Source organism: Budorcas taxicolor, chromosome 12 (genome assembly GCF_023091745.1).
Source record: "Budorcas taxicolor isolate Tak-1 chromosome 12, Takin1.1, whole genome shotgun sequence".
Lineage (NCBI taxonomy): Eukaryota > Metazoa > Chordata > Mammalia > Artiodactyla > Bovidae > Budorcas > Budorcas taxicolor.
The window spans coordinates 44225967-44253800 of record NC_068921.1 but is presented as its reverse complement, the minus strand read 5'-3'; the positions used below and the strand labels follow the sequence as shown (position 1 = coordinate 44253800).

Here is a 27834-nt window from a genome sequence, read left to right as displayed (position 1 = left end):
CCTGGAGAATCCCAGGGATGGAGGAGCCTGGTGGGCTGCCGTCTATGGGGTCGCACAGAGTTGGACACGACTGAAGCGACTTAGCAGCAGGTTCCTCCGTCCATGGGATTTTCCAGGCAAGAGTACTGAAGTGGATTACCATTGCCTTCTCCATCTGCTTCTGTTAGGTCCATACAAGCTCTGTCCTTTATCGAGCCCATCTTTGCATGAAGTGTTCTCTTGGTATCTCTAATTTTCTTGAAGAGATCTCTAGTCTTCCCATTCTGTTGTTTTCCTCTATTTCTTTGCATTGATTGCTGAGGAAGGCTTTCTTATCTCTTCTTGCTATTCTTTGGAACTCTGCATTCACATGCTTATCTCTTTCCTTTTCTCCTTTGCTTTTTTGCTTCTCTTCTTTTCACAGCTATTTGTAAGGCCTCCCCAGACAGACATGTTGCTTTTTTGCATTTCTTTTCCATGGGGATGGTCTTGATCCCTGTCTCCTGTACAATGTCATGAACCTCAGTCCATAGTTCATCAGGTACTCTATCAGATCTAGGCCCTTAAATCTATTTCTCACTTCCACTGTACAGTCATAAGGGATTTTATTTAGGTCATACCTGAATGGTCTTGTGGTTTTACTTACTTTCTTCAATTTATGTCTGAATTTGGCAATAAGGAGTAAATAATCTGAGCCACAGTCAACTCCTGGTCTTATTTTTGCTGATTGTATAGAGCCTGTTCATCTTTGGCTGCAAAGAATATAATCAATCTGATTTCGGTGTTGACCATCTGGTGATGTCCATGTGTAGATTTCTCTTGTGTTGTTGAAAGAGTGTGTTTGCTATGACCAGTGTGTTCTCTTGGCAAAACTCTATTAGCCTTTGCCCTGCTTCATTTTGCACTCCAAGGCCAAATTTGCCTGTTACTCCACGTGTTACTTTACTTCCTACTTTTGCATTCCTATCCCCTATAATGAACAGGACATCTTTTTTGGGTGTTATCAGTAATTATTCTAAATATCATTGGATTCAACTCTTTAATACAAAGGCATAGAGTGGCTGAATGACTTAAAAACTGACTCAACTATATTCTGTCTACAAGAGACTCAGCTTTAAGAGAACACATAGTCTCAAAGTAAATGGATAGAAAAAGTTATTCCAAGCAAATGAAAATAAAAAGAGATCAACGTAGCTATGTTTATTTCAGACAGAATAGACTTTAAGCCAAAAATCATAACAAGAAACAATTATAGTCACTATATATTGATAGAAGTGTCAGTTCATCAATAGAATATGACAATTATAAAAGTATTATTGTAATGCTTTCACAGTATATATATATACATATATATATGTATCACATTCACACATTGTATAACAACAGTGGGCTTCATAGGTAGCTCAGCTGATAAAGAAACCACCTACAATGCAGGAGAATCTTGTTTGATTCCTCGGTTGGGAAGATTCCCTGCAGAAGGGATAGGCTACTCACTCCATTATTCTTGAGCTTGCCTGGTGGCTCAAATGGTAAAAAAATCTGCCTCCAATGTGAGAGACCTGGATTTGATCCAGGGTAGGAAGATCTCCTGGAAGAGGGCACGGCAACCCACTCAAGTATTCTTGCCTGGAGAATTCCCATGGACAGAAGAGCCTGGTGGGCTGCAGTCCATGTGGTCACAAAGAGTCGAACATGACTGAGAGACTAAGCACAGAACAGCACATATCAACAGTATCTCAACAAAACTAAGCTAGGGAAGATAAGAGAAGCTGTAAACTTTTGTTTTTCTCCCGATTGTTTAGATATCATTTAAATATCCTCTTTATTATTACTGTGAATATACAGCAACCAGTGAAGCATCTTTCCTTGTATTAATTAAAACAGATGTTTATCAAACATATTATAGCATTGGTCTACCCTGCTGGTGATGCAAAAGAATTATAAAACATGCTCATTTTCCTTGTGAAGCTTCCAGCTATCTTGAAGAAGAAAGTATAACCCATAAGACAATGTACTGAAATATATGGCTCTGATTCCAAATACAAGAGACGATGAAAGAAATGAGTACTATATGAGAGTATTACAAAAGTTTTTTTTTTAGGAGAAATTGAGATCAGCCTAATGAAAGAGAACAAATATGCTATTTTAGATAGAATAGTATGGAAAAAAGAGAAGTAAATAATTTGCAGTTTTGAAAATTATGATGTACCTGCTTAGCTAACGTGGAGCAATATAGAAAGTAAGCTACAACATTAAGGCAAATGTGATTATGATAAACCTTGATATCTGGTAGAGAGGTTTGCATTGGAATTATGTGTACAATTAAAAGTTCACATAGGTTCTTGAATAGGGGAGTAACATAGTCAAATTAATGCTGTGTTTAGTCATTCAATCATGTCTGATTCTTTGATACCCCATGTGCTGTAGCCCACAAGGCTTCTCTGTCCCTGGGGATTTTCCAGGCAAAAAGACTGGAGTGGGTTGGCATGCCCTCCTCCAGAGGATCTTCCCACCCAGGGATCAAACCCAGGACTCTCACATTGCAGGTGGATTCTTTACAAACTGAACCCCAGGGAAGCCCAAGAATACTGATATGGATAGACTATCCCTTCACCAGAGGATCTTCCCCACTCAGGAATGGAACTGGGGTCTCCTGCATTGCAGGTGAATTGTTTACCAGCTGAGCTAATCAAATCAATAATAATAATAGCTTCCCTGGAGGCTCTGATGGTTAAAAACCTGCCTGCAATGTGGCAGACCCAGATTTGATCCCTGCGTAGGGAAGATACCCTGGCAAAGGAAATGGCAATCCAATCCAGTATTCTTGCCTGGAAATTCCCATAGTCAGAGGAGCCTGGTGGGCTACATGGAGTTGCAAAGAGTCAGACACTACTGAGAGACTAACACTTTCGCTTTCAATAACACTAGTTAACACTCACTCTATTGCTTACCTGCCAAATCCTATTTGAAGTGTATCTCATATACTAACCCACTTTGCCCTGAAAAGGAAGAAAATTATTTTTCCACTTTTTCTCTCATAGAATAGAAAATGGAGAAATTAAGAATTCACCCAAATTATGCACTTCATAGGTGGTGGAAATAAATTCAAAGCCAGGCTGTCTGGCTATAGAAGTAATGCTTTAATGACTACAATAGTCTGCTTAGCATAATTTACAAAGACAGTCTGAAAAATAGCACAGGTTTAGAAAATGTAGGAGTCTTCCCTCGTGGCTCAGACAGTAAAGTGTCTGCTTGCAATGCAGGAGACCCAGGTTTGATCCCTGGGTTGGGAAGATACCCTGGAGAAGGAAATGGCAACCCACTTCTGTACTCTTGCCTGGAAAAGCCCATGGACAGAGGAGCCTGGTAGGCTACAGTCCATGGGGTCGCAAAGAGTCAGACACAACGCTCTTTTAGAAAAGGTACAAAAGATGAGCAGAGCAAAAACTAGCTACTGCCCCAGGAAGCTGTTATACTTAATCCAGGCATGAAATGAGGACCATGTAAACACTGAAAGAGAGATGAATTTAGAAATACTTTGAACAGTGTCATTAGTCAGGATCTTTGGATGCAGTGTAGAGACTGGAATTCAGGTATGCAAGGTTTATTTATAAAATATTTTCAGAAGAAGAGCAGGATAGGGTAGAAGAAGGAGAAAATCCAGGATGTAGTCTCAGCAGGTTCGTCGCTTCATCTTTAACTCCTAGTCATACCCTGAGGAGAAGGGACAGCCTTCACACCTTGGTTCTATTTATCATCATTGTTGGACCCTCTCACAAGCTGAGAGTTGGGAAGGCTGCAGAATTTTGGAGATGAGGTAAGAGTAGCCAGGGCACATGGAGTGAGGGAGCCTCTGTTAGACCAAGTGCAATTGGTCTACACAGAAAGGGCAACTGGAAGCAGTTAGGTGTCAATATCACTGGTGCTGGAAACATAGGTGTACCTCCTAAAAGGGGTCTGGGCACAGGAACCATACAGTCCAATTAAAGAGGAAAGGTGGATATTGTGTCATATTTATACAGACAACAACACCAGAAGACATAAGTGATGACTTCACAATACTGTGAAAATTCAATATATTGGTGATACACCAAGTAGAATTAGGGAAGTAAAAATAAAAGAGCCCTCCCAATGAATACTCTGAGTTTAGTTGAAAGCATACCAGAATGCTACTGGGATATCTAGTGAGCAGTTTCTACAGGCATTCTAGATAAGTCGCTAGATTAAAACCACAATAAATGTTATAATTAAGGCCATGCTCACACATGGTTCTGAAACAGTGAGTGTGAAGGCCAAAATTTAGACACACATACACACACACACACACACACACACACAAACCTGGAGGCAGTGAAAGGGTCAAGAAGTAAGAGTAAGAAAAGTCAAAGAATTTGAGGAAAACCAGGCTAAGAAAGTCTGCACTGCCTTAGCTAAAATGGGATTTAGAGAAGGCGTGGGAAGTCCACAGTGTCAAACTCCAAAATAACCTGGAATAGGACTTAGACAGGTTTAATAGCTTTGTAAGGAAATAAATTTGTAGTGATCTCAATAAGAGACTTTTCCAGAGTGACTGCAAGCATTCACTTGTTTATGCAGTTTTTGCTTCTGCTTCTCTTGCATTAATAGAAGCTATATACTCACCTATGAAGATATTACTCTCTGTTATGCATTGCACTCCTCTTTTAACATCTAATTCAAATTTTATGTGCCACTAAATCTAAATGCAGTATAAACTTTTCTGTACTTCTCTTACTGAGTTAGCAGTATTTTGTATTTTATAGCTGATGGAGAAGATTTCATATCATTATTTAAGATAAATTCTGTAGGTTTTGTAATGTTTTCCTCTACATGGATGTTGCCTGGTTGCAAATAAAGCCCTTATATACTCAAACTGGTTAACTGGCTAACTTTATGTCAGTATATTTCTTATGCTCCAGAAAAAGAAATGTACGTATATATATATCTGTGGCTTATGATAATTTACTTTGATTTTCAGTTATATTTAGTTCTTTTGATAAAACTGATTAACACTGATTTATCTAATCAGTGTATAACAAATATTTAAAGCTATCTGTACCTCAATTATTTTGTCACCTATGGGAATATAAAGAATTGACATGTTTAAGTACTAACTGTCCATTAAGAAAAATGATAACTTTAATTATATCTAACATGTTACCAATTAGGCTATTAATATTAATAGTTAAAATCATGAATCACATGCCTAAATTCATGAAGTATGTACTAAGGCTTTTATCCAGTTGAAAAAGTCATAAACTTATGAATCATAAACACTATAGATCATAAAGTTATACTGATACCACTACTTTCAATCCTATTTAAACAGAAAAGCTTCAGACATAATTCAGACAACTGATTAAAACACACATCTTAACTACAATTCAGGTATCAAATTTTTTTTTAACAATTCTCTATTCATAACATATTGTCAAATATTTTACTCATTCATCTTAAAATATATTCCTACTTAGGATTTTAAAATATACAAAAATCTTAACAATCATTAAAACAATAATAAATCATCAGAAAATTGAAATAGCTGCATGTTTTTAAAGCTATCAAAAAGTTGTGGCAAACAATAAAAATTAAAAATAACTAAAAACTAAAGGAATATTCTCTTCTTAGCTTCTACTTTTATTTTAATGGTGTGAGTTGACCATAATGTCCATTTTACAAGTAAGACTTAATGATACATGGGAGAAAGCCTGGAGAATGTAAATCTACAGTCAAGAGCAAAATCAGTCAACTCAACCTGGAAACAAGGCCATTAAAGCAAGTATGAAAGATAATTTAAAATATCTATACTGCTGCTGCTGCTAGGTCACTTCAGTCGTTCCGACTCTGTGTGACCCCATAGATGGCAACACACCAGGCTCCCCTGTCCCTGGAATTCTCCAGGCAAGAACACTGGAGTGGGTTGCCATTTCCTTCTCCAATGCATGAAAGTGAAAAGTGGAAGTGAAGTTGCTCAGTCATGTCCAACTCTTCGTGACCTCATGGATTGTAGCCCAACAAGCACCTCCGCCCATTTGATTTTTCAAGCAAGAGTACTGGAGTGGGTTGCCTTGCCTTCTCTGAAAATATCTATAGAAAAAGATGAATATGATAAATAATGTAACTTGATACTAACAAATTTGGAAAAAAATATTGACTCACTAGAAGTCTTCTGCAATAAAACACAAAGCAAAAGAAAAATTGAGTGTAAACTGAGCTCACTCAACAACATGTAAGGTACTCTCAATTATCAGAACATACATAGAATTAAAGTCCAAAAAAGAGTTAGAAGACTAATTGGGTGAAAAAATGAGGTACAATTAACAGATAATTTTCTAAATTTGATGAAAAAGATCCATCCACCTCTCCAGGAAGCGCAGAAAATGGTAATAAGAATAACAAAGTAACCACATCTATATAACTTAAGCCATAATAGGCCAACTCTAAATCTTAAAATAAACTGAAGAAAACTAAAACAATTAGAGATAAAGGACATAGTAAAACAGGGAAGCAATTATAAGAATGAAAAATAATTTCTATTAGAAACAATAGAGTCTTGATTATAATAGAATATTAGTTTTCTAGCTCAAACATTTTTTTTCTCTCAATCTAGAATTCTATATCAAGTGAAACAACTTTATATTTTCAATGCAGCTAAATTAAGATATTTTTATATAAATGAAAACTGACAGAATTTATTATCATTAGACACTCTTTACAAGAAATACTAAAGAAGTTTCTTTCACTTGAAGGGTATTGATATCCTTCAGTATCTTTATCTTTCTTTAGAACAAAATTGAGTCATTTTTACTTTCACACATATATTCTTTAGGCTTCCCTGATAGGTCAGTTAGTAAAGAATCCACCTACAGTGCAGGAGACCCCAATTTGATTTTGGCATTGGGAAGATCAATTGGAGAAAGGACAGGCTACCCATCCCAGTATTCTTGGGCTTCCCTCATGGCTCAGCTGATAAAGAACCCACCTGCAATGCAGGAGACCTGGGTTCGATCCCTGGGTTGGGAAGATTCTCTGGAGCAGGGAAAGGCTACCTACCCCAGTATTTTGGCCTGGTGAATTCCACTAATTGTACAGTCCATGGGGTCACAAAGAGTCGGACACAACTGAGTGACTTTCACTTTCACTTTCATATATTCTTTAAAATGATTCTTGACTGAGCAAGAAGAAAGTAAGGAGTTGGACTAAGAAAAATAATGCTGTTGCAAGGTTCTTGCAATGTTCATGAAACATTAGGTTGGTACAAAAGGAAATACAAGGAATGCTAAATCAATATAACTAGGCTTAAATACATCTTTATTAATCAAAATAAGAACCATTACAATCAACACATTTTTGCCAATGAGAGATGTTTGTTTATTCCTGTAGGGTAAAAATCCATGCTTCAGGATTCCACAAACTCTTGAAAAGTATTTTATGCCCCCTGCTGGTTTGGAAGCATTTTACCTGCAAAAAGTTGTCCAGATGCTTGCAGAAATGGTAGTTGATTGGTGAGAGAGGTCAGATGAATATGGCTGATGAGGCAAAACTTCATAGCTCAATTTCTTCAACTTTAAAGCTTGATTGTGTGACATGCGGTCAGGCATTGTTTTGGAGTTGAATCAGGCCCTTTCTGTTAACCAATGCCAACTGTAGGCATTACAGTTTTCAGTGCATCTCATCAATTTTCTGAGCATACTTGTCAGATGTAATAGTTTCACTAGGATTCAGAAAACTGTAGTGGATCAGACCAGCAGCAAACAGTGACCATGACTTTTTTTTTTTTTTTTTTGGTACAAGTTTGACTTTCGGAAATGCTTTGGAGCTTCTTTTTGGTTTAACCAGGGAATTCCAAGTGGCTCAAATGGTAAAGAGTCTGCCTGTAGTGCAGGAGAACTGAGTTCAATCCCTGGGTAGGGAAGACTCCCTGAGAAGGGAATGACTCCCCACACCAGTGTTCTTGCCTGGAGAATTCAACAGACAGAGAAGCTTGGCAAGCTTCAATCTATGGGATTGCAAAGATTAGGACTTAAGTGAACAGCAAACACTTTCACTCAGTCCAATTGCTGAGCTGGTTGTCATAATATAATTAACTTTTCAACTCATGTCACAATCCAATCAAGAAATGATTCATTTTTATTGCAGAGAATAAGAGAAGACAACATTTTGAAACAAAGATTTTTTTTTTTTTTTTTTTTTTTTTTAATTTGGGATCAACTCATAAGGCACCTTCAGAGGGTGATGTGAGTTGAAAAGTTAATTATATTATGACAGTCAGCTCAGCAATTGGGCTGAGGGAAAAGTGTTATGGGAAATAGATGGGGAATCAGTGGAAACAGTGTCAGACTTTATTTTTTGGGGCTCCAAAATCACTGCGGATGGTAATTTCAGCCATGAAATTAAAAGACGCTTACTCCTATGAAGGAAAGTTATGACCAACATAGATAGCATATTCAAAAACAGAGACATTACTTTGCCAACAAAATAATGTCTAGTCTAGTCAAGGCTATGGTTTTTCCAGTGGTCATATATGGATGAGAGAGTTGGACTGTGAGGAAAGCTGAGTGCCGAAGAATTGATGCTTTTGAACTGTGGTGTTGGAAAAGACTATTGAGAGTCCCTTGGACTGCAAGGAGATCCAAACAGTCCATTCTAAAAGGAGATCAGTCTTGGGTGTTCATTGGAAGGACTGACGCTAAAGCTGAAACTCCAGTACTTTGGCCACTTCATGCAAAGAGTTGACTCATTGGAAAAGACTCTGATGCTGGGAAGGATTTAGGGGCAGGAGGAGAAGGGGACAACAGAGGATGAGATGGCTGGATGGCATCATCGACTCGATGGACATGAGTTTGGGTGAACTCCAGGAGTTGGTGACGGACAGGGAGGCCTGCCGTGCTGCAATTCATGGGGTTGCAAAGAGTAGAAATTCAATGCATTTTAATTAAAATTCCATTTAATTTATTTGAGGAGATTGCATTAAATTTATATGAAGAATAAAACTCCACTAATAGTTAAATGAAAGGAAAAATAAAAGGGGAGGATTTGTTTCACTGCTTATAAATGCTATTTAGAATCATAGCTTTTTTTCTATAATGTATTGTATTAGCACAAGGACAGGAAAATAAGGGGAAAAAAGTCAGCAACAGATCACAATACATTCAGGACTCGAATTTGAAATATAGTTGGAACCATTAATTCACCGGGACAAATGAAATTCTTTAGTAATTTCATGGAACATGGACAAGTATATAGAGAAAAATAAAATTGGAATCCTATCCGAAAGGATGAATGACTTAAATTTGAAAGAAAAAAATATGGAAGAAAATGTAAGACAATACTCTGTGACCAAAGGTTGGAGCAGAATTTTCTAAATCAGTTTTTTAAAGTACACTTCATAAGGCAATAAATAGACAGATGCATACATATGTATATATACATAATGGATGGATGATAGGCAGATGGATGGATGGATGGATAGACAGATAGTGTCCTTCATTGCATTCTTGTTGACACATTCATGGCCTAAATAAGATCCTGTGCCTCTTTCAGGCTTGTTCTGAGCTCAGTCTCTGACTATTTTGCTGCCATGTTTACAAGTGATGTTTGTGAAGCCAAGCAAGAGGAGATCAAGATGGAAGGCATAGACCCCAATGCTCTCTGGGACCTTGTCCAGTTTGCATATACAGGTACAGTAAAAGGATTAGAATTTTATGTTAATATCTTTTGAATTTTAGAATTTTAATATATGTTTTAAAACTAAAAAAGAAAAACTGCTTAGCTTGTATCAGTCTTGTTTTTTCAGTTGAGACACAAACAGAGAAAAATCAGACCTCATTTTTCTTTGTCAACAAAATCACCAATGTAAATTATATATAAATTCTCTACTCCCTTCCACAAATAATTTAAACTGGTTTATAATAATAGTCAATGGAATGAGTTTGGAAGACAGGAGAGATTATTAATTATTAAATATGAGTTTGTTTATGTTCAAACAGAGCATTAGGAAGAAAAGCTATAATTTCTTTCTTTTAGGAAATGATGGGTTCAAATAATTATTTTATCCTTGTAACATGTTTATTTCAGTATTAAAACCTTCACAGACAATTTAATGTGGACTTGACAAACTTAGCTTAAAAAGGAAAATGAAGACACTTAGAATTGTGAAAATGGCTAATTTTTAAGCATTTTTTCTCTTTTTTTCTGATCTATTATATTTTTTTGTTGGCCTTTGCACCATATTATATTTAGCACAAATAATTTAGCAAATAACTGTTACATGCTACTCAATGTACAAGTATTAGCTGTGCCTCTGGGGAATAAACTAATGAATAAACCATGTCTTTGCCCTCCAGAAGCTCACAGTCCAAGTGGAGTCAAAAAGTTAGACAAGGGATAAATATGATAGAATTTCAAATGTTAAGAGGAAAATAGAGGGCATAAAACCTGCTATTTAGAGCATTATTATGACTCACATTTGTTTAAAACATGTTAATAACTTTCAAGGTTAGTAAGAGAAGGAGACACATTATACTAAAATCTTGTGATAGAAGCAAAGGCAAATAGTATGGATTAGTGTAATATTTTTAGAAGTAACAGGTAGTTCATTTTGCCCTAACTCTTGATCATAGTGTGAAATGAAGAAAGAAAGAGAAGTTCGAGCCTGATTACCAAAGCAGCAAGACCCTAATTTAAGGAGCTGTGTTTTTGCAGTACTTCTGGTTACAGGGAAATGAGAAATGGTGTTGTGAAGATCAGACTTTCCTGGTGGCTCATTGGCAAAGAATTCACCGGCAATACAAACTTGATCTCTGGGTCAGGAAAATCCCCAGAGAAGAAAATGGCAACCCATTCCAGTAATCTTACCCGGGAAATCCCATGGACAGAAGAGCCTGGCGGGCTACAGTCCATGGTGCTACAAAAGAGTCACACACGATTTAGTGAATAAACCACTACATTATGAAGATTAGCCACTAGAACCAGAGGCTATGGAACTAGTAAGAATCTGTTCTCTTGGAGAATTTAGCTTCTCAAAAAGAGAAGTTTACTACATTAATGTTATACTTACTCAGTAAAAGAAACCAGTTTGGAAAGAAAAATACACATGTTCCAGGTACTTGAATCTCAAGGCAGCAATGTGATGGAAAGACTTAAACATTTTCCAGCCTCAGTAACTTTTAAATTACATTTTGTCAAAGGAAATATTGCAATGGACAAAGTTAATCAGGTAAGCACATCTGTTTTCAAGGCTGTTGCAACAGGGGAGTGAGATAAGAATTCAGACTTAATTTTGCTGAAACAAAGGGTTAGGGGAGTATTTTTAAGTTCTGGGGTAAAAGAGAACACAGGCCATTGCTTATTGACTTTACCTAGAGGAAAAGTAAACTTTCTCCTCTTTGTAACAGAAGGTAGTTTCACAACTTGAAGCAAGGTGCCCACTCAAATTCTGCTCTTTCCATTTCGAAAAATGGAGATATACAAGTGCTATTTCCCTTGATGTTGGATTTTCAAAGAGATGGCTTTCAGGTCCTTGAGAAAAATCTTCCTGTTGTATAACTGGCAAGAAGCCAGTTTATTTTTTTCTTTTTAATAATTTGCATCTCAAAGAGGTAGAGGAAGATTTATAATTACAAGTTTTCTAAAGCAAATGCTCCAAGAAAAGGGAGATCAAAGGCCTTGAGTCAAGAAGTAGCCTGTCTAAATTTTAGTAAAGCTGAGGGGACTTTAAGACCATCTTTTTTGATTTCAAATTGCAAGCAGTTTGATATAATGATATAAAATATTGCTGACTTTCCAAACAAGAGATAAATAACATAATCACACTACTGTTTCCTAGAAAGAGAAGAATCATGAAGCTAGCATTTTAGGAATCCTTCTACAAACACAAAGACATAGATCCAACACTTAGAGCCTCCATGGCTCTTGGCAGCCTTGCATTCCTCGAGTGAAAAACTAGGTCAAAAGACACTTATTGTGCAACAGAAAGTTGGAAGGTGTTTCAAAGCTTCCTGCTGAATGACCCAGATTTGGCACTGCTTTGTAGAGGGCAGACCAGATACAAAGCTGCCTTTTGGTTACCTCTGCCACTCTGGCCTTTGCTCATATTAATATATTCATACCTACCTCATGGTTGATAAATTTCAAGTTGTTATAGAAATGTGCTAGATGAGCTAATAATTTGCATCATAATATTGCACAATATTGGGAGTTAGTCATAATAGAAAGTGTGTACCTTTTTTAAATATATATATATACAATGTAAGAAATTATAACAACAGTAGAGATCAAGTAAATAATGATACAGAAAAGAAAGACTGAGAGGTATCTCTGTGTGTGTCTATTTAGCTAGCCAACTAGCTGATCTCTAAGGCTTTCCTTTGTAGAAGGCTAAAAATGAACACATCTCAAAAAAGGAGAAATAATGAATGAGCAGTGAGATCCTTAAAGGGTCATCCAATTGGTAATATTTTCTTGAATTCTAAAGTTTGGGCAGCCTCAGAAAAACTAAGGAGGTTCAACTGTCTCAAGAATTGACAGTTAATTATTAGCTGTCTAGTTCTGCATCTAGTAGAGATGGGTAAGAGTACCTTAAAATGATTTAAACAGATAAAATTTCCTTGAGGTCTGGAGAGTCTTTAAGGTTTGAAAGAACTGTATATAGCTATTTTTATAATTTCATTAAAAATTTATGAGTGAATAGGTAAACTTCCTTGGAAGAATTAACTGAGATAAGCTTCAACGATTATAGAGTTCAATAATTTTTGACTTGAACAAAGAGGAAGCATTCTTTAAAGAATTCTTGTGGTAAAATTTGTAAGAAGTAGAAGACGTTCTCTCTATTTACCTTTCTTTTTTCCTACTCCATCAAATTAGAATGAGAAGGAATGGGATCGGGAGTGTGGTAGTGTTTCATTAAGAACCAAAGCAAATATTTAGAGATCTTTCTTTTTCCCCTAGTGATTAGAAAGAGTGACCTGGATAAATAAATAAGTGAATGCTGGATAATAGCTCAAATGAAATTTGAATTTTATTCTAAAGGGAAAATATATAATAATATAAAGGTTAATACTAGCAATATGTAAGATAGAATAAAAAACCAATAAGTCTTTGTGTTGACACTAAAGAAAATGCTGTTGAAAATATGAAAGGTAAAGATATAAATTATAAAAATAACAACTAATTATTACAGTATCAAAACTAGCTACTTAAAACAAAATTCACAATAAGGTTATTTTTTTTAACATCTATAATAGTTCAGGAATAAAAAGGAAATGAAATTAATATCAGTGTTAGAAATAATTGTATACCTAACAAGAGACTTCCTGTTGCCTTTCTAAATTCTTGATTAACTTTGATTTCTTCTTTTTAAAACTTTCTATTGAATTTTATTTATTTCTTAAAATTAGGAAATATGAGTGTGATCTTAGTCATTTATATTTTCCATGTAAAAATATTGGAATGAGTTGCCATGCCCTCCTCCAAGGGCTCTTCCTGATCCAGGGATCAGAACACAAGTCTCTTATGTCTCATGCATTAGCAGGAGATTTCTTCACCACTAGCATCACCTGCGAAGCCCAATATTAAGGGATAGCTTTTTTATTTTTTTTCAATTCTTTATAGACTCTGAATTTATTACTGCAGCCAAGTTAGTGAGCTAAAGTAACTTGATAAAATCTATAGTCAGCTGTCGAGTCTACTGCTAGAGTAAAATGTCAAAGCACAAATTGAGTGGTATTATCCCTACTGAACAATATCCTTTAGTAGAGTGCTAGTTAATTAGTGACTATCTTGCCCTCACAGTAATTTAGGTAGCTTAAATCCACTCCCAGGTAACTAGACAATGGCTCACTTAAGGCTTGAGTCATACTTCCTCCCAAACTAGTGGTGGTTCCCTGCAGGAACCTGTGATTCCTGACAGCTTCAGCACATGAATGCCTGACAGTTCTTGCCTTGTGAATGAACTAAATGCCTCTGAATTTTTACTATAAGGCCCACTATGTGCCATGCCCTATGATGAGTTCTGGAAGACAATATACTGATTTATACACATTCTCTACTTTTTAAGGGTCTTTCCAATTTTGAGTTTCAAATAGCTAATTTTCACTATAAACATACTTTTCAATATACACAGCCTAGTGTTTCCTCATTAGAGAACGGTGTAAAGCAAATTTTGAAGGTTACTATACTGATTGTGTGATTATCAATTTTAGCCAGAAATAGATGATCACATTGTGAATATGAAAGAGGAAGTTTAATATATTTGAAAAGGATGTTTTGGGATTCACTGTAGTTTAAAGTTGCCATCAGACTGATAGAAATATCCTTCCAGTTTATCCTGACATACTTGAACATATACTGTGTTCATTGATGCATAAGAAAATAAATTTTTAACAAATATAGGTGATTGGATTGTAGGGTTACTAACAAAGTATCAGGTCCTGTAGAGAACTGATAAGGACAAGGTTTAAATAAAGGAAACTGTCCATCTAGTAGTGATATTAAAAAGAAGGGCAGAAAATTAAACTGCCAAATGGCAAAATTTTAATCATATTGAAGAGTTAACTTCCTTAAAAGACAACAAAAAAGGTTTGTGTGCCATTGAAGTTAATTAAAGCCTTAGTACATGCTAAGGAATGGTAAGATAGTTTCTGCTTAGTACCAAACATTTGAATAAAATACCATGAATGGTATGAAAATATACATAATCAGAAGCTAACAAGTTTAATGTTCTGCCTTAATATTAAAAGATATACATCAATATACACAGCCTGGGCTAAATATTCTAAATTCCCTTCAGAATTTTTATGGTAAAATTATTGTCTTATTTTTATTACGGGTTTAATTCAAGTGGTATGAATATGCAATATTATTTTTAAACTTATGGGTTTTGCTAGATGAGAAAATTATCTTCTCATTTTAAGAAATTGAGCCTTAAAAGACTGGTTTTATATATTGTTATTACCAATAAATTAAAAATATTGAGAATAATTATCCTAGGATGTTGAAATAACCTATAGAAATCAGTAAGAAAAAAGTAAAAATAGCAAAATAGATCAGTTGTGTATTGCCATCATACTCCTACCTTTCCACTATGTTACCAGGAAATTTTGTATGTCTGTGTGTGTGTATGTGTGCACATCTGTGCATTCATGCAACACTAAATAATATAAAATTAATTGGGGGAACACTATTGTATCAAATAGATAATTTAAAATGATGTATAGTTTATATATATTGTGTAATTTTGGTTGCTATTATTGAAATACACTTTTGCTTTATGCTATGGGATTCTATAAATAGACTAAAAATGAAAAGGCAATATGAAATTCAATATTTACCAGCTAGACAGGAAAGGTTTTGTCTCTTCTGCACTGTAACTCACATTTAATTTCTGAGTTTCCAAATAGGGGAAATCTCTCACATTTCATTTTGTAATCAGCTTTAATTTTCTTTAAAAAATACCTGCTTTGATTTTTACTGTTGTTTTCAGTCTTATAATTCTCTACATTTTCCTCTGCTTTGGATATTGGGAAGGTATGAACTGAATCATAAGCCACTATACCAACTGGGCAGTGTCCATGCTATGTATTTTTATACCATTAACATTATATTTGGTTAAATTTTCTCAAAATTATTTTACCTTCACTCTAATCCGCAAATATTTGCTCCCTTGATTCTGTTGTATTTGAAGGGCAGTGGCTCCATATAGTGTAATATGTGGAATTTAATGTCAGAAATAACTGAGCTTGTCTTTACCTAGGACCATTTCAACCAAGATTCATCATGATGTGGGCAATCCAATGTTCATTAGATTGTTGGGCATTTATTCTAATTAGCACCGCCTATTGCTTACTCCCCCTTAAAAATTTAGATTATAGCCTTTGGTCTCCCCCATTGTACAGTTAAAGATATTAGTCAAATTTCTTAACTTCATAGATTCTTAAAATAACTCAACTATAAAAAGGGGAAAATGATGATGTCTGAGAGGATTCTTTTAAGAAATAAATAAACTAATATAATAAAATAAGTTTATCATAACACTTAGCATATTGCAAGCAATCAATAATGATGACTGTATATGATGTTTTTCAAATGTTTTATGTTTTTTTTCAAATCTTTGGCATAATCTGCCATTAAAAAATGAATATAAAGGCTGAGAACTGGGGAAAGAATAATCATTTTTTAACAAACATTCACAACTTTTGAATCCAATTTACTATATGCTTCAGTATACAATATGATTTATATTTAATATGTATGATTTTATGTACATTTTTAGTGCTACATGTTTTATTACACCCACTAACTTGCAATTTTGCTACCTTATATATTTGAGGTGTGTTTATATTATGTATTACATTTATTATCTTATCTTATCTGATCCACACCGTAACATTCTGAGATGGATAATTAATCAAATTTTACTGTCAGATTCAGAAATATAAACACAATAACCCAGAGGTCATCAAAACAGCACAGAGGTAAAGCCACAATCTAGTCTCCAATGACAGTTCATAGCTGTTTTTTTTTTTTTTAGTTCAGTTCAGTTCAGTCACTCAGTCATGTCTGACGCTCCCTGACCCCATGAATCACAACACGCCAGGCCTCCCTGTCCATCACCATCTCCTGGAGTTCACTCAGACCCACGTCCATTGAGTCCATGATGCCATCCAGCCATCTCATCCTCTGTCGTCACCTTCTCCTCCTGCCCCCAATCCCTCCAAGCATCAGAGTCTTTTCCAATGAGTCAACTCTTCGCATGAGGTGGCCAAAGTTCTGGACCTTCAGCTTTAAAATCATTCCTTCCAAAGAAATCCCAGGGCTGATCTCCTTCAGAATGGACTGGTTGGATCTCCTTGCATCCAAGGGACTCTCAAGAGTCTTCTCCAACACCACAGTTCAAAAGCATCAAATCTTTGGCGCTCAGCCTTCTTCACAGTCCAACTCTCACATCCATACATGACCACAGGGAAAACCGTAGCCTTGACTAGAATGACCTTAGTCGGCAAACTAATGCCTCTGCTTTTGAATACACTATCTAGGTTGCTCATAACTTTTCTTCCAAGGAGTAAGCATCTTTTAATTTCATGGCTGCAGTCAACATCTGCAGTGATTTTGGAGCCCAAAAAAATAAAGTCTGACACTATTTCTACTGTTTCCCCATCTATTTCCCATGAAGTGATGGGACCAGATGGCATGATCTTCGTTTTCTGAATGTTGAGCTTTAAGCCAACTTTTTCGCTCTCCTCTTTCACGTTCATCAAGACGCTTTTTAGCTCCTCTTCACTTTCTGCCATAAGGGTGGTGTCATTTGCATATCTGAGGTTGTTGATATTTCTCCCGGCAATCTTGAGTCCAGCTTGTGTTTCTTCCAGTCCAGCGTTTCTCATGGTGTACTCTGCATATAAGTTAAATAAGCAGGGTGACAATATATAGCCTTGACGTACTCCTTTTCCTATTTGGAACCAGTCTGTTGTTCCATGTCCAGTTCTTACTGTTGCTTCCTGACCTGCATACAGATTTCTCAAGAGGCAGGTTAGGTGGTCCGGTATTCCCATCTCTTTCAGAATTTTCCACAGTTTATTGTGATCCACAGAGTCAAAGGCTTTGGCATAGTCAATAAAGCAGAAATAGATGTTTTTCTGAAACTCTCTTGCTTTTTCCATGATCCAGCAGATGTTGGCAATTTGATCTCTGGTTCCTCTGCCTTTTCTAAAACCAGCTTGAACATCAGGGAGTTCACGTTCACGTATTGCTGAAACCTGGCTTGGAGAATTTTGAGCATTACATTACTAGCATGTGAGATGAGTGCAATGTGTGGTAGCTTGAGCATTCTTTGGCATTGCCTTTCTTTGGATATGAAATGAAAACTGACCTTTTCCAGTCCTATGGCCACTGCTGAGTTTCCAAACTTGCTTTTTTTTTTTTTTTTTTAAACCGGATCTAAAGTTACTGTGGCTCAGATCTTGAACTCCTTATTGCCAGATTCAGACTTAAATTGAAAAAAGTGGGGAAAATCGCTAGACCATTCAGATATGACCTAAATAAAATCCCTTATGACTCTACAGTGAAAGTGAGAAATAGATTTAAGGGACAACATCTGATAGATAGAGTGCCTGATGAACTATGGATGGAGGTTTGTGACACTGTACAGGAGACAAGGATCAAGACCATCCCCATGGGACAGAAAAGCAAAAAAGCAAAATGGCTGTCTGGGGAAGCCTTATAAATAGCTGTGAAAAGAAGAGAAGTGAAAAGCAAAAGAGAAAAGGAAAGATATCAGCATCTGAATGCAGAGTTCCAAGAAGAGCAAGGAGAGATAAGAAAGCCTTCTTCAGTGATCAATGCAAAGATATAGAGGAAAACAACAGAATGGGAAAGACTAGAGATCTCTTCAAGAAAATTAGAAATACCAAGGGAACATTCCATGCAAAGACGGGCTTGATAAAAGACAGAAATGGTATGGACCTAACAGAAGCAGAAGATATTAAGAAGAGGTGGCAAGAAAACACAGAAGAACTGTACAAAAAAGAGCTTCACGGTCCAGATAATCATGATGGTGTGATCACTCACCTAGAGCCAGACATCCTGGAATGTGAAGTGAAGTGGGCCTTAGAAAGCATCATACGAACAAAGCTAGTGGAGGTGATGGAATTCCAGTTGAGCTGTTTCAAATCCTGAAAGATGATGCTGTGAAAGTGCTGCACTCAATATGCCAGCAAATTTGGAAAACTCAGCAGTGGCCATAGGACTGGAAAAGGTCAGTTTTCATTCCAATCCCAAAGAAAGGCAATGCCAAAGAATGCTCAAACTACCACATAATTGCAGTCATCTCACATGCTAGTAAAGTAATGCTCAAAGTTCCCCTCCAAGCCAGGCTTCAGTAATATACGAACTTCCAGATGTTCAAGCTGGTTTTAAAAAAGGCAGAGGAACCAGAGATCAAATTGCCAGCATTCGGTGGATCATGGAAAAAGCAAGAGAGTTCCAGAAAAACATCTATTTCTGCTTTATTGACTATGCCAAAGCCTTTGACTCTGTGGATCACAATAAACTGTGGAAAATTCGGAAAGAGATGGGAATACCAGACCACCTAACCTGCCTCTTGAGAAACCTATATGCAGGTCAGGATGCAACAGTTAGAACTGGACATGGAACAACAGACTGTTTCCAAATAGGAAAAGGAATATGTCAAGGCTGTATATTGTCACCCTGCTTATTTAACTTATATGCAGAGTATATCATGAGATATGCTGGGCTGGAAGAAGCAGAAGCTGGAATCATGATTGGTGGGAGAAATATCAATAACTTCAGATATGCAGATGACACCACCCTTATGGCAGAAAGTGAAGAGGAACTAAAAAGCCTCTTGATGACAGTGAAAGTGGAGAGTGAAAAAGTTGGTGCGACAATACACTCAGAAAACACAGATCATGACCTCTGGTCCCATCATTTCATGGGAAATAGATGGGGAAACAGTGAAAACAGTGGAAACAGTGTCAGACTTTATTTTGGGAGGCTCCAAAATCACTGCAGATGGTGATTGCCGCCATGAAATTAAAAGACGGTTACTCCTATGAAGGAAAGTTATGACCAACATCGATACTGTATTCAAAAGGAGAGATATTACTTTGCCAAAAACAGTCCATCTAATTAAGGCTATGGTTTTCCCATGGTCATGTATGAACATGAGAGTTGGACTGTGAAGAAAGCTGAGTGCCAAAGAATTGATGCTTTTGAACTGCGGTGCTGGAGAAGTCTCTTGAGAGTCCCTTGGACTGAAAGGAGATCCAACCAGTCCGTCCTAAAGGAGATCAGTCCTGTGTGTTCATTGGAAGGACTGATGCTAAAGCTGAAACTCCAGTACTTTGGCATCCTCATGCGATGAGTTGACTCATTGGAAAAGACCCTGATGCTGGGAAGGATTAAGGGCAGAGGAGAAGGGGACCACAGAATGAGATGGCTGCATGGCATCACCAACTCGATGGACCTGAGTTTGAGTAAACTCCGGGAGATGGTGATGGACTGGGAGGCCTGGCGTGCTGCGATTCACTGGGTTGCAAAGAGTTGGACACGACTGAGTAACTATACCGAACTGAACTAAAAGTTACTGACTGAGAAGGCAATGGCATCGCACTCCAGCACTCTTGCCTGGAAAATCCCATGGACAGGGGAGCCTGGTCGGCCGCAGTCCTTGGGGTCGCTAAGAGTCGGACACGACTGAGTTAGTTCCCTTTCCCTTTTCACTTTCAAGATTTGGAGAAGGAAATGGCAACCCACTCCAGTGTTCTTGCCAGGAGAATCCCAGGGACAGGGGAGCCTGGTGGGCTGCCATCTATGGGGTCGCACAGAGTCGGACATGACTGAAGTGACTTAGCAGCAGCAGCAAAGTTATTGAACACTATGGCTGATTAATATGAGAGGGAATGTTGTTTATATGTACTTATGTAATTTCCACATAGTGTGAATAATGTGAACTTCCATTGTCTTAACATCAACTGGCATAAAATACAATTTTTTTTCTTTCTGTGGAAGGTTATTTTCATGTACACACTGCAATATTTAAAATGGATAGACAACAAAGACCTACTTTATAGCACAGGGAACTCTACTTAATATTATATAGCAAGCTAAATGGGGAAATAATTTGAAAAAGAATAGATACATCTGTATGTATAACTGAATCACTTAGCTATATACCTGAAACTAATATATGTTTTAATAATTATGTATATGCTTTATAGCATGTAGGTTACATACTTTAGAAAGAAAGTAGATGCCACCCCAATGGGAAAAACTGATTGTTTATTTAGCACTATGGACATGGAACAACAGACTGGTTTCAAATACCAAAAGAAGCACATCAAGGCTGTATATTGTCACCCTGCTTATTTAACTTATATGCAGGGTACATCATGAGAAATGCTGGACTGGAAGAAACACAAGCTGGAATCAAGATGGCCGGGAGAAATATCAACAACCTCAGATACGCAGATGACACCACCCTTATGGCAGAAAATGAAGAGGAACTAAAAAGCCTCTTGATGAAAGTGAAAGACGAGAATGAAAAAGTCGGCTTAAAGCTCAATATTCAGAAAACGAAGATAATGACATCTGGTCCCATCACTTCATCGGAAATAGATGGGGAAACAGTGGAAACAGTGTCAGACTTTATTTTTTTGGGCTCCAAGATCACTGCAGATGGTGACTGCAGCCATGAAATTAAAAGATGCTTACTCCTTGGAAGAAAAGTTATGACCAACCTAGATAGCCTATTCAAAAGCAGAGACATTACTTTGCACACTAAGGTCATTCTAGTCAAGGTTATGGTTTTTCCAGTAGTCATGTATGGATGTGAGAGTTGGACTTTGAAGAAGGCTGAGTGCTGAAGATTTGATGCTTTTGAACTGTGGTGTTGGAGAAGACTCTTGAGAGTCCCTTGGATTGCAAGGAGATCCAACCAATCCAATCTGAAGGAGATCAGCCCTGGGATTTCTTTGGAAGGAATGATGCTAAAGCTGAAACTCCTGTCCTTTGGCCACCTCATGCAAAGAGTTGACACATTGGAAAAGACTCTGATGCTGGCAGGGATTGGAGGCAGGAGGAGAAGGGGAAGACACAAGATGAGATGGCTGGATGGCATCACTGACTCGATGGACGTGAGTCTGAGTGAACTCTGGGAGTTGGTGATGGATAGGGAGGCCTGGCATGCTGCGATTCATGGGGTTGCAAAGAATCGAACACGACTGAGTGACTGAACTGAACTGAAAATATCCTAAGGGTTGGACAGGAGAGGCTAAGGCTTCACTTTCAGAATTTTGCAATTTTAGGTAAAACTTTGTTTTATTATCGTATCTAAATAAGTATTATTACTAAAAAATACTGCACATGTTTAATATTTACTATTTTAGGATGTTTCACACACATCTTAGTTATGTCTCATGATATTCAAGTTTATTTTGATACTGGGAAAGCTGTAGCACCAACTTTGTATCTTTCTAAATAATACATATCCTTTAAAGTACTCTTTTTGTTGAATTTTGACTATGGCTCAATACTTGGCATTTCAAAATTTAAACAGCTGATACTCTTTGTAGTCTGTATCCAAAAACAACTAAACACAATTAAAAACAATAAAGGAACAAAAACAAGAAAAAAAAAAAAACTGCAACATTACTGCACCCTTCTCCAATTTCTATAAATTACCATTGTGTATGGTTCACCATCTTTATGAGGATTTACTTCTTTTTCATGCTTGAGAAAACAAATTTATAATGAGAATCCTAAGCACTTTAATTTTAAATGCTTTTTGTTGTTCAGATAACAGATGGTAAGGACTTCCCCTAAGAAAAACAAATTTCAGCCATAAAGTAGATTGTCTGCTCAAAATATCCCAAAGGAGCATCTTATCTCTGACCCTTTAGATTGTGTGCTTAAATTCTCTTCTCAGACACATTGTTGCTACCTATGAACTCCCGTTACATTCCTCAGCCAGAGAAAACACTATCCAGATGGTGTTCATGTGAATCTGATGTCTGATGCATGTTCCAACTCCATTATTTCTTCTTTGGAGAAATGTTAAAGCAGAATAGTAAAAAAAAAAAAAAAAAAAAAAAATTACTAAAGAAAATCTAGACTAATAATGGAAATGTAGTCCTGTGAGAAGAGTTATAAAAAATCACTTTGTGCATGTATGTTAAGTTACTTCAGTTGTGTCCAGCTCTCTGCAACTTGATGAACTGTAGCCCACCAGGCTCATCTGTCCATGGGATACTCCAAAAGAACACTTTACATTTACTTAATATGTAACATTTTTTTAATTTTTTTATGCATTCATGTCCATGAAGAGTAGCAATACTTTGAAATATATGTCATTAATTATTACAAGTTTTTCTGGGCAATGTAGTCTATGATAAATGGACATTTTTTATAAAATATGATTTTTTGAATTTTGGGGCAGATTATTTTATTTATCAAATTAAATTAAGCATATTTAAACCTGAAGTACAAACATTGCTTCTTATACTTATTTAATTTAAATTTTCTATTTCACAAAATGACTTCAAACTAAAATAGTTAAATAAGACCATCTGTATATCTTCTTTGGAGAAATGTCTACTTAAATCTTCTGTGCATTTTTTGATTAGGTTGCTTTTTTCATATTGAGCTGCATGAGCTCTATGAATATTTTAGAGTTTAACTCCTTACTCATTGTTTTGTTTGCTTTTTTTTTTTTTTTTGCTTTTTTTTTTTTTTTCCCCCTTTGAGGGTTGTTCTGTTTTGCTTATGATTTTCTTTGCTGTGGGAAAACTTATGCATTTCATTAGATCACATTTGTTTATTTTTGTTTATATATATATATGATCAAAAAAAGATATTCTATGATTTATGTCAAAGAATGTTCTGCCTATTTTCCTCTAAGAATTTTATAGTGGTTGGCCTTATATTAATGTCTTTAATTCATTTTGAGTTTATTTTTGTGTATGGTGCCAGGGAGTGTTCTAATTTCATTTGTAAGCATATCAGTGCCCACATTTCCCAGCTCCACTTATTAAAGAGCCTTGTCTTATCTACATTGTATGTTTTTGTTTCCTTTGTCATAGATTAGATGACCATAGGTGCCTGGGATAATCTTTGGACTTTCTATCCTGTTCCACTGGTCAATAGATCTGTTTTTGTTCCAGTACCATGCTGCTTTGATTACTATGACACTGGAGTGTAGTCTGAAGTCAGGGAGGCTGATTCCTCCAGCTCCATTTTTCTTTCTCAAGATTGCCTTGTCTAATTAGACTCTTCTGTATTTTCATACAAACTGCACAACTTTTTGCCCTAATTCTGTGAAAAATGCCATTCGTGATGTGATAGATATTGTACTGAATCTGTAGATTGCCTTGGGTAGTATAGTCACTTTCAAAAAAGGACATTTGTTGTTCAGTCACTAAGCTGTGTTTGACTTTTTGTGGCCCCATGGACTGCAGCATGTCGGGTTCTCTGTCATTCCACTGTCTCCTGGAGTTTGCTCAAGTTCATGCACATTATATCAATAATGTCATCCAACTATACCAACCTTTATTGCCCTCTTCCCCTCCTGCCTCCAGTCTTTCCCAGCATCATGGTCTTTTTCATGGAATGATTTGCATCCTAAGTGTCTAAAAATTCAGTTTGCATTCATAGAAATTACATACCAATATTTTAACTTCTCAGTCACTAAGACAAAGAAAAAAGGCTAATAGTTATGCTAGTAAAATCAAAATTAATATTTATTCAACATAAATACAGCTTACTGATATTAATATCTGAGAGAAATATTTTTGTGTATTTGAATACTTGAAAACCAGAATGGTGTACTTCAGACATCTTCACTAATGTGCCAGGAGTAGATATTATAATGCATTACATAACTTTTTTTTTTTTTCTGTTGTCTGATTTGAATTAAAAATATAATGTCCAGAAGCACAGATTATTAATTTCAGTATAAAACAGTTATTAAAATCCTTGGATCAAACTCTCTTGGGCTCAAAAAACATTTAATTTGAAGAGATTGTTCAGTTCATTTCAGTCACTCAGTCATATCTGACTCTTTGTGACCCCATGAATCGCAGCACACCAGGGCTCCCTGTCCATCAGCAGCTCCCAGCGTGCACCCAAACTCATGTGCATCGAGTCGGTGATGCCATTCAGCCATCTCATCCTCTGTCGCCCCCTTCTCCTCCTGCCCTCAATCCCTCCCAGCATCAGGGTTTCTGACAATGAGTTAGCTCTTTGCATGAGGTCGCCAAAGTATTGGAGTTTCAGCCTAAGCATCAGTCCTTCCAATGAACACCCAGGACTGGTCTCCTTTAAGATGGACTTGTTGGATCTCCTTGCAGTCCAAGGGACTCTCAAGAGTCTTCCCCAGCACCACAGTTCAAAAACATCAATTCTTCAGTGCTCAGTTTTCTTCACAGTCCAACTGTCACATCCATACATGACTACTGGAAAATCTATAGCCTTGATAGATGGACCTTTATTGGCAAAGTAATGTCTCTGCTTTTTAATATGCTATCTAGGTTGGTTGCTGTTACCCATACTGAAATTAAGTGTACACATTCCATGTAAAGATGTTCTAAATTATTAAACTTTGCAATGGCCAAATGAACATATATATGATAGGTTTGACATATAGGTTGCCAAATTATGTTGCCTAAAGTAGATGATTGGATAACTTGTATAACAATGAGTTGATCTTTTATATATATATATATGTATGTATATATATATATATATATATGTATGTATATATATATATATCTGTGTGTGTATATATCATAGCCAAAATTTGCTTGAGTATTGAGTGGCAGACTGCTTTAGGTTAAGCTCTATAGCAAGTCCTTGTAGTGGGAAATAACTCTATGTAGTTTATTAGGGACAGAGGTGGCAAAAATACACAGAAGAATTACACAAGAAAAGATCTTAATGTCTCAAACAACCAAGATGGTGTGATCACTCACCTAGAGCCAGACTTTCTGGAGTGTTAAGTCAGTGGGCCTTGGGAAGCATCACTACGGACAAAGCTAGTGGAGGTGATAGAATTCCAGCTGAGTTATTTCAAATCCTAAAAATTTGTGCTATTAAAATGCTGCACTCAGTATGCCAGCAACTTTGGAAAACTCAGCAGTGGACATAGGACTGGAAACGGCAAGTTTTCATTTCAATCCCAAAGAAAGGCAATGCCAAAGAATGTTCAAACTGCCGCACAATTGACTCATTTCACGTGTTAGCAAGGTTATGCTCAAAATCCTACAAGCTATGTTTCAACAGTATATGAACTGAGAATTTCCAGATGTACAACCTGGATTTAGAAAAGGCAGAGGAACCAGAGATCAAATGCCAATATCTGTTGGATCATCAAAAAAACAAAATGTTCCAGAAAAATATCTACTTCTGCTTTATTGATTACGCCAAAGCCTTTGACTGGGTGGATCACAACAAACTCTGGAAAATCCTTAAAGAGATGGGAATACCAGACCACCTGACATCCCTACTGAGAAGTCTGTATGCAGGTCAAGAAGCAACAGTTAGAACTGTTAGAACCAGAACAACAGACTGGTTGTTTTCTGGTTGTATTTCCTGGTTCCAAATCAGTAAAGGAGTACATCAAGGCTGTACATTGTCACCCTGCTTATTTAACTTATATACAGAGTACATCATGAGAAATGCTGTGCTGGATGAAGCACAAGCTGGAATCAAGATTGCCTCGAGAAATATAAATCACCTCAGATATTCAGATGACATCACCCTTATGAAAGAAAGTGAACAAGAACTAAAGAGCCTCTTGATGAAACTGAAAGAAGACAGTGGAAAAGTTGGCTTAAAACTCAGCATTCAGGAAACTAAAATCATGGCAACCCATCCCATCACTTCATTGCAAATAGGTGGGGAAACAATGGAAACAGTGACAGACTTTATTTTGGGGGGCTCCAAAATCACTGTAGATTGTGACTGCAGCCATGAAATCAAAAGACGCTTACTCCTTGGAAGAAAAGTAATGACCAAGCTATACAGCATATTAAAAAGCAGAGACATTACTTTGCCAACAAAGGTCCATCTAGTCAAAGCTATGGTTTTTCCAGTAGCCATGTATGGATGTCAGAGTTGGACTATAAAGAAACCTGAGTGCTGAAGAAATGATGCTTTTGAACTGTGGTGTCAGAGAAGACTCTTGAGAGTCCCTTGGACTGCAAGGAAATCCAACCAGTCAATATTAATGGAAATCAGTCCTGAATATTCATTGGAAGGACTGATGCTGAAGCTGAAACTTCAATACTTTGGCCACCTCATATGAAGAACTGACTCTTTTAAAGGACTCTGATGCTAGGAAAGACTGAAGGTGGGAGGAGAAAGGGACAAAAGAGGATGAGATAGTTGGGTGGCATCACTGACTCGATGGACATGAGTTTGAGTAAGCTCTGGCATTTGGTGATAGACAGGAAAGCTTAGCGTGCTGCAGTCCCTAGGGTCACAAAGAGTCTGACATGATTGAGCAACTAAACTGAATTTACTTTTCTCCTTAGAAACCTGTATGCAGGTCAAGAAGCATCAGTTAGAACTGGACATGGGGCTATGGACTAGTTCAAAATTGGGAAAGGAGTATGTCAAGCCTGTATAATGTCATCCTGCTTATACAGCTTCTATGCAAAGTGCATCTTGTGAAATGCTGGCTGGATGAATCACAAGCTGGAATCAAGATTGCCAGGAGAAATATCAATAACCTCTGATATGCAGATACTATCACCCTTATGGCAGAAAGTGAAGAGGAATTAAAGAGCCTCTTTTGAGGGTGAAAGAGGAGAAAGAAAAAAACAGCTTAAGACTCAGCATTCAGAAACATATATAGCTATGGCTGATTCATGTTGATATTTGGCAGAAACCAACAAAAATCTGTAAAGCAATTATACTTCAATTAAAAAATAAATAATTTTTTTTTAAAAAAGCTAAGATTCTGGCATCTGGCCCCATCACTTCATGACAAACAGATGGGGAAACAATGGAAACAGTAACAGAATTTATTTTCTTGGACTCCAAAATCACTGTGGATGGTGATTGCAGCCGTGCAATTAAAAACACTTGCTCCTTTTAAGGAAAGCTATGACCAAACTATAAAGCATATTAAAAAGCAGAGACAAAACTTTGCCAACCAAGGCTCTTATAGTCAAAGCTATGGTGTTTCCAGGAGTCATGCATGGATGTGAGTTGAACTGTAAAGAATGCTGAGTACCAAAGAACTGATGTTTTTGAACTGTGGTGTTGAAGAAGACTCTTGAAAGTCTTGAACTGCATGGAATTCAAATCAATCCTAAAGGAAAT

The 27834-nt window shown here is 36.7% G+C and overlaps 1 protein-coding gene across 1 annotated transcript in view; it reads left to right on the top strand.

The window, feature by feature from the left end:
* KLHL1 (kelch like family member 1) overlaps positions 1 to 27834 on the top strand; it is a 532887-nt gene that overhangs the window by 215186 nt on the left and 289867 nt on the right. Inside the window, exon 3 of the mRNA XM_052650221.1 lies at positions 9541 to 9677. Within this exon, the coding sequence (XP_052506181.1) occupies positions 9541 to 9677 (137 nt within the window). The remainder of the gene's footprint in view (positions 1 to 9540; positions 9678 to 27834) is intronic.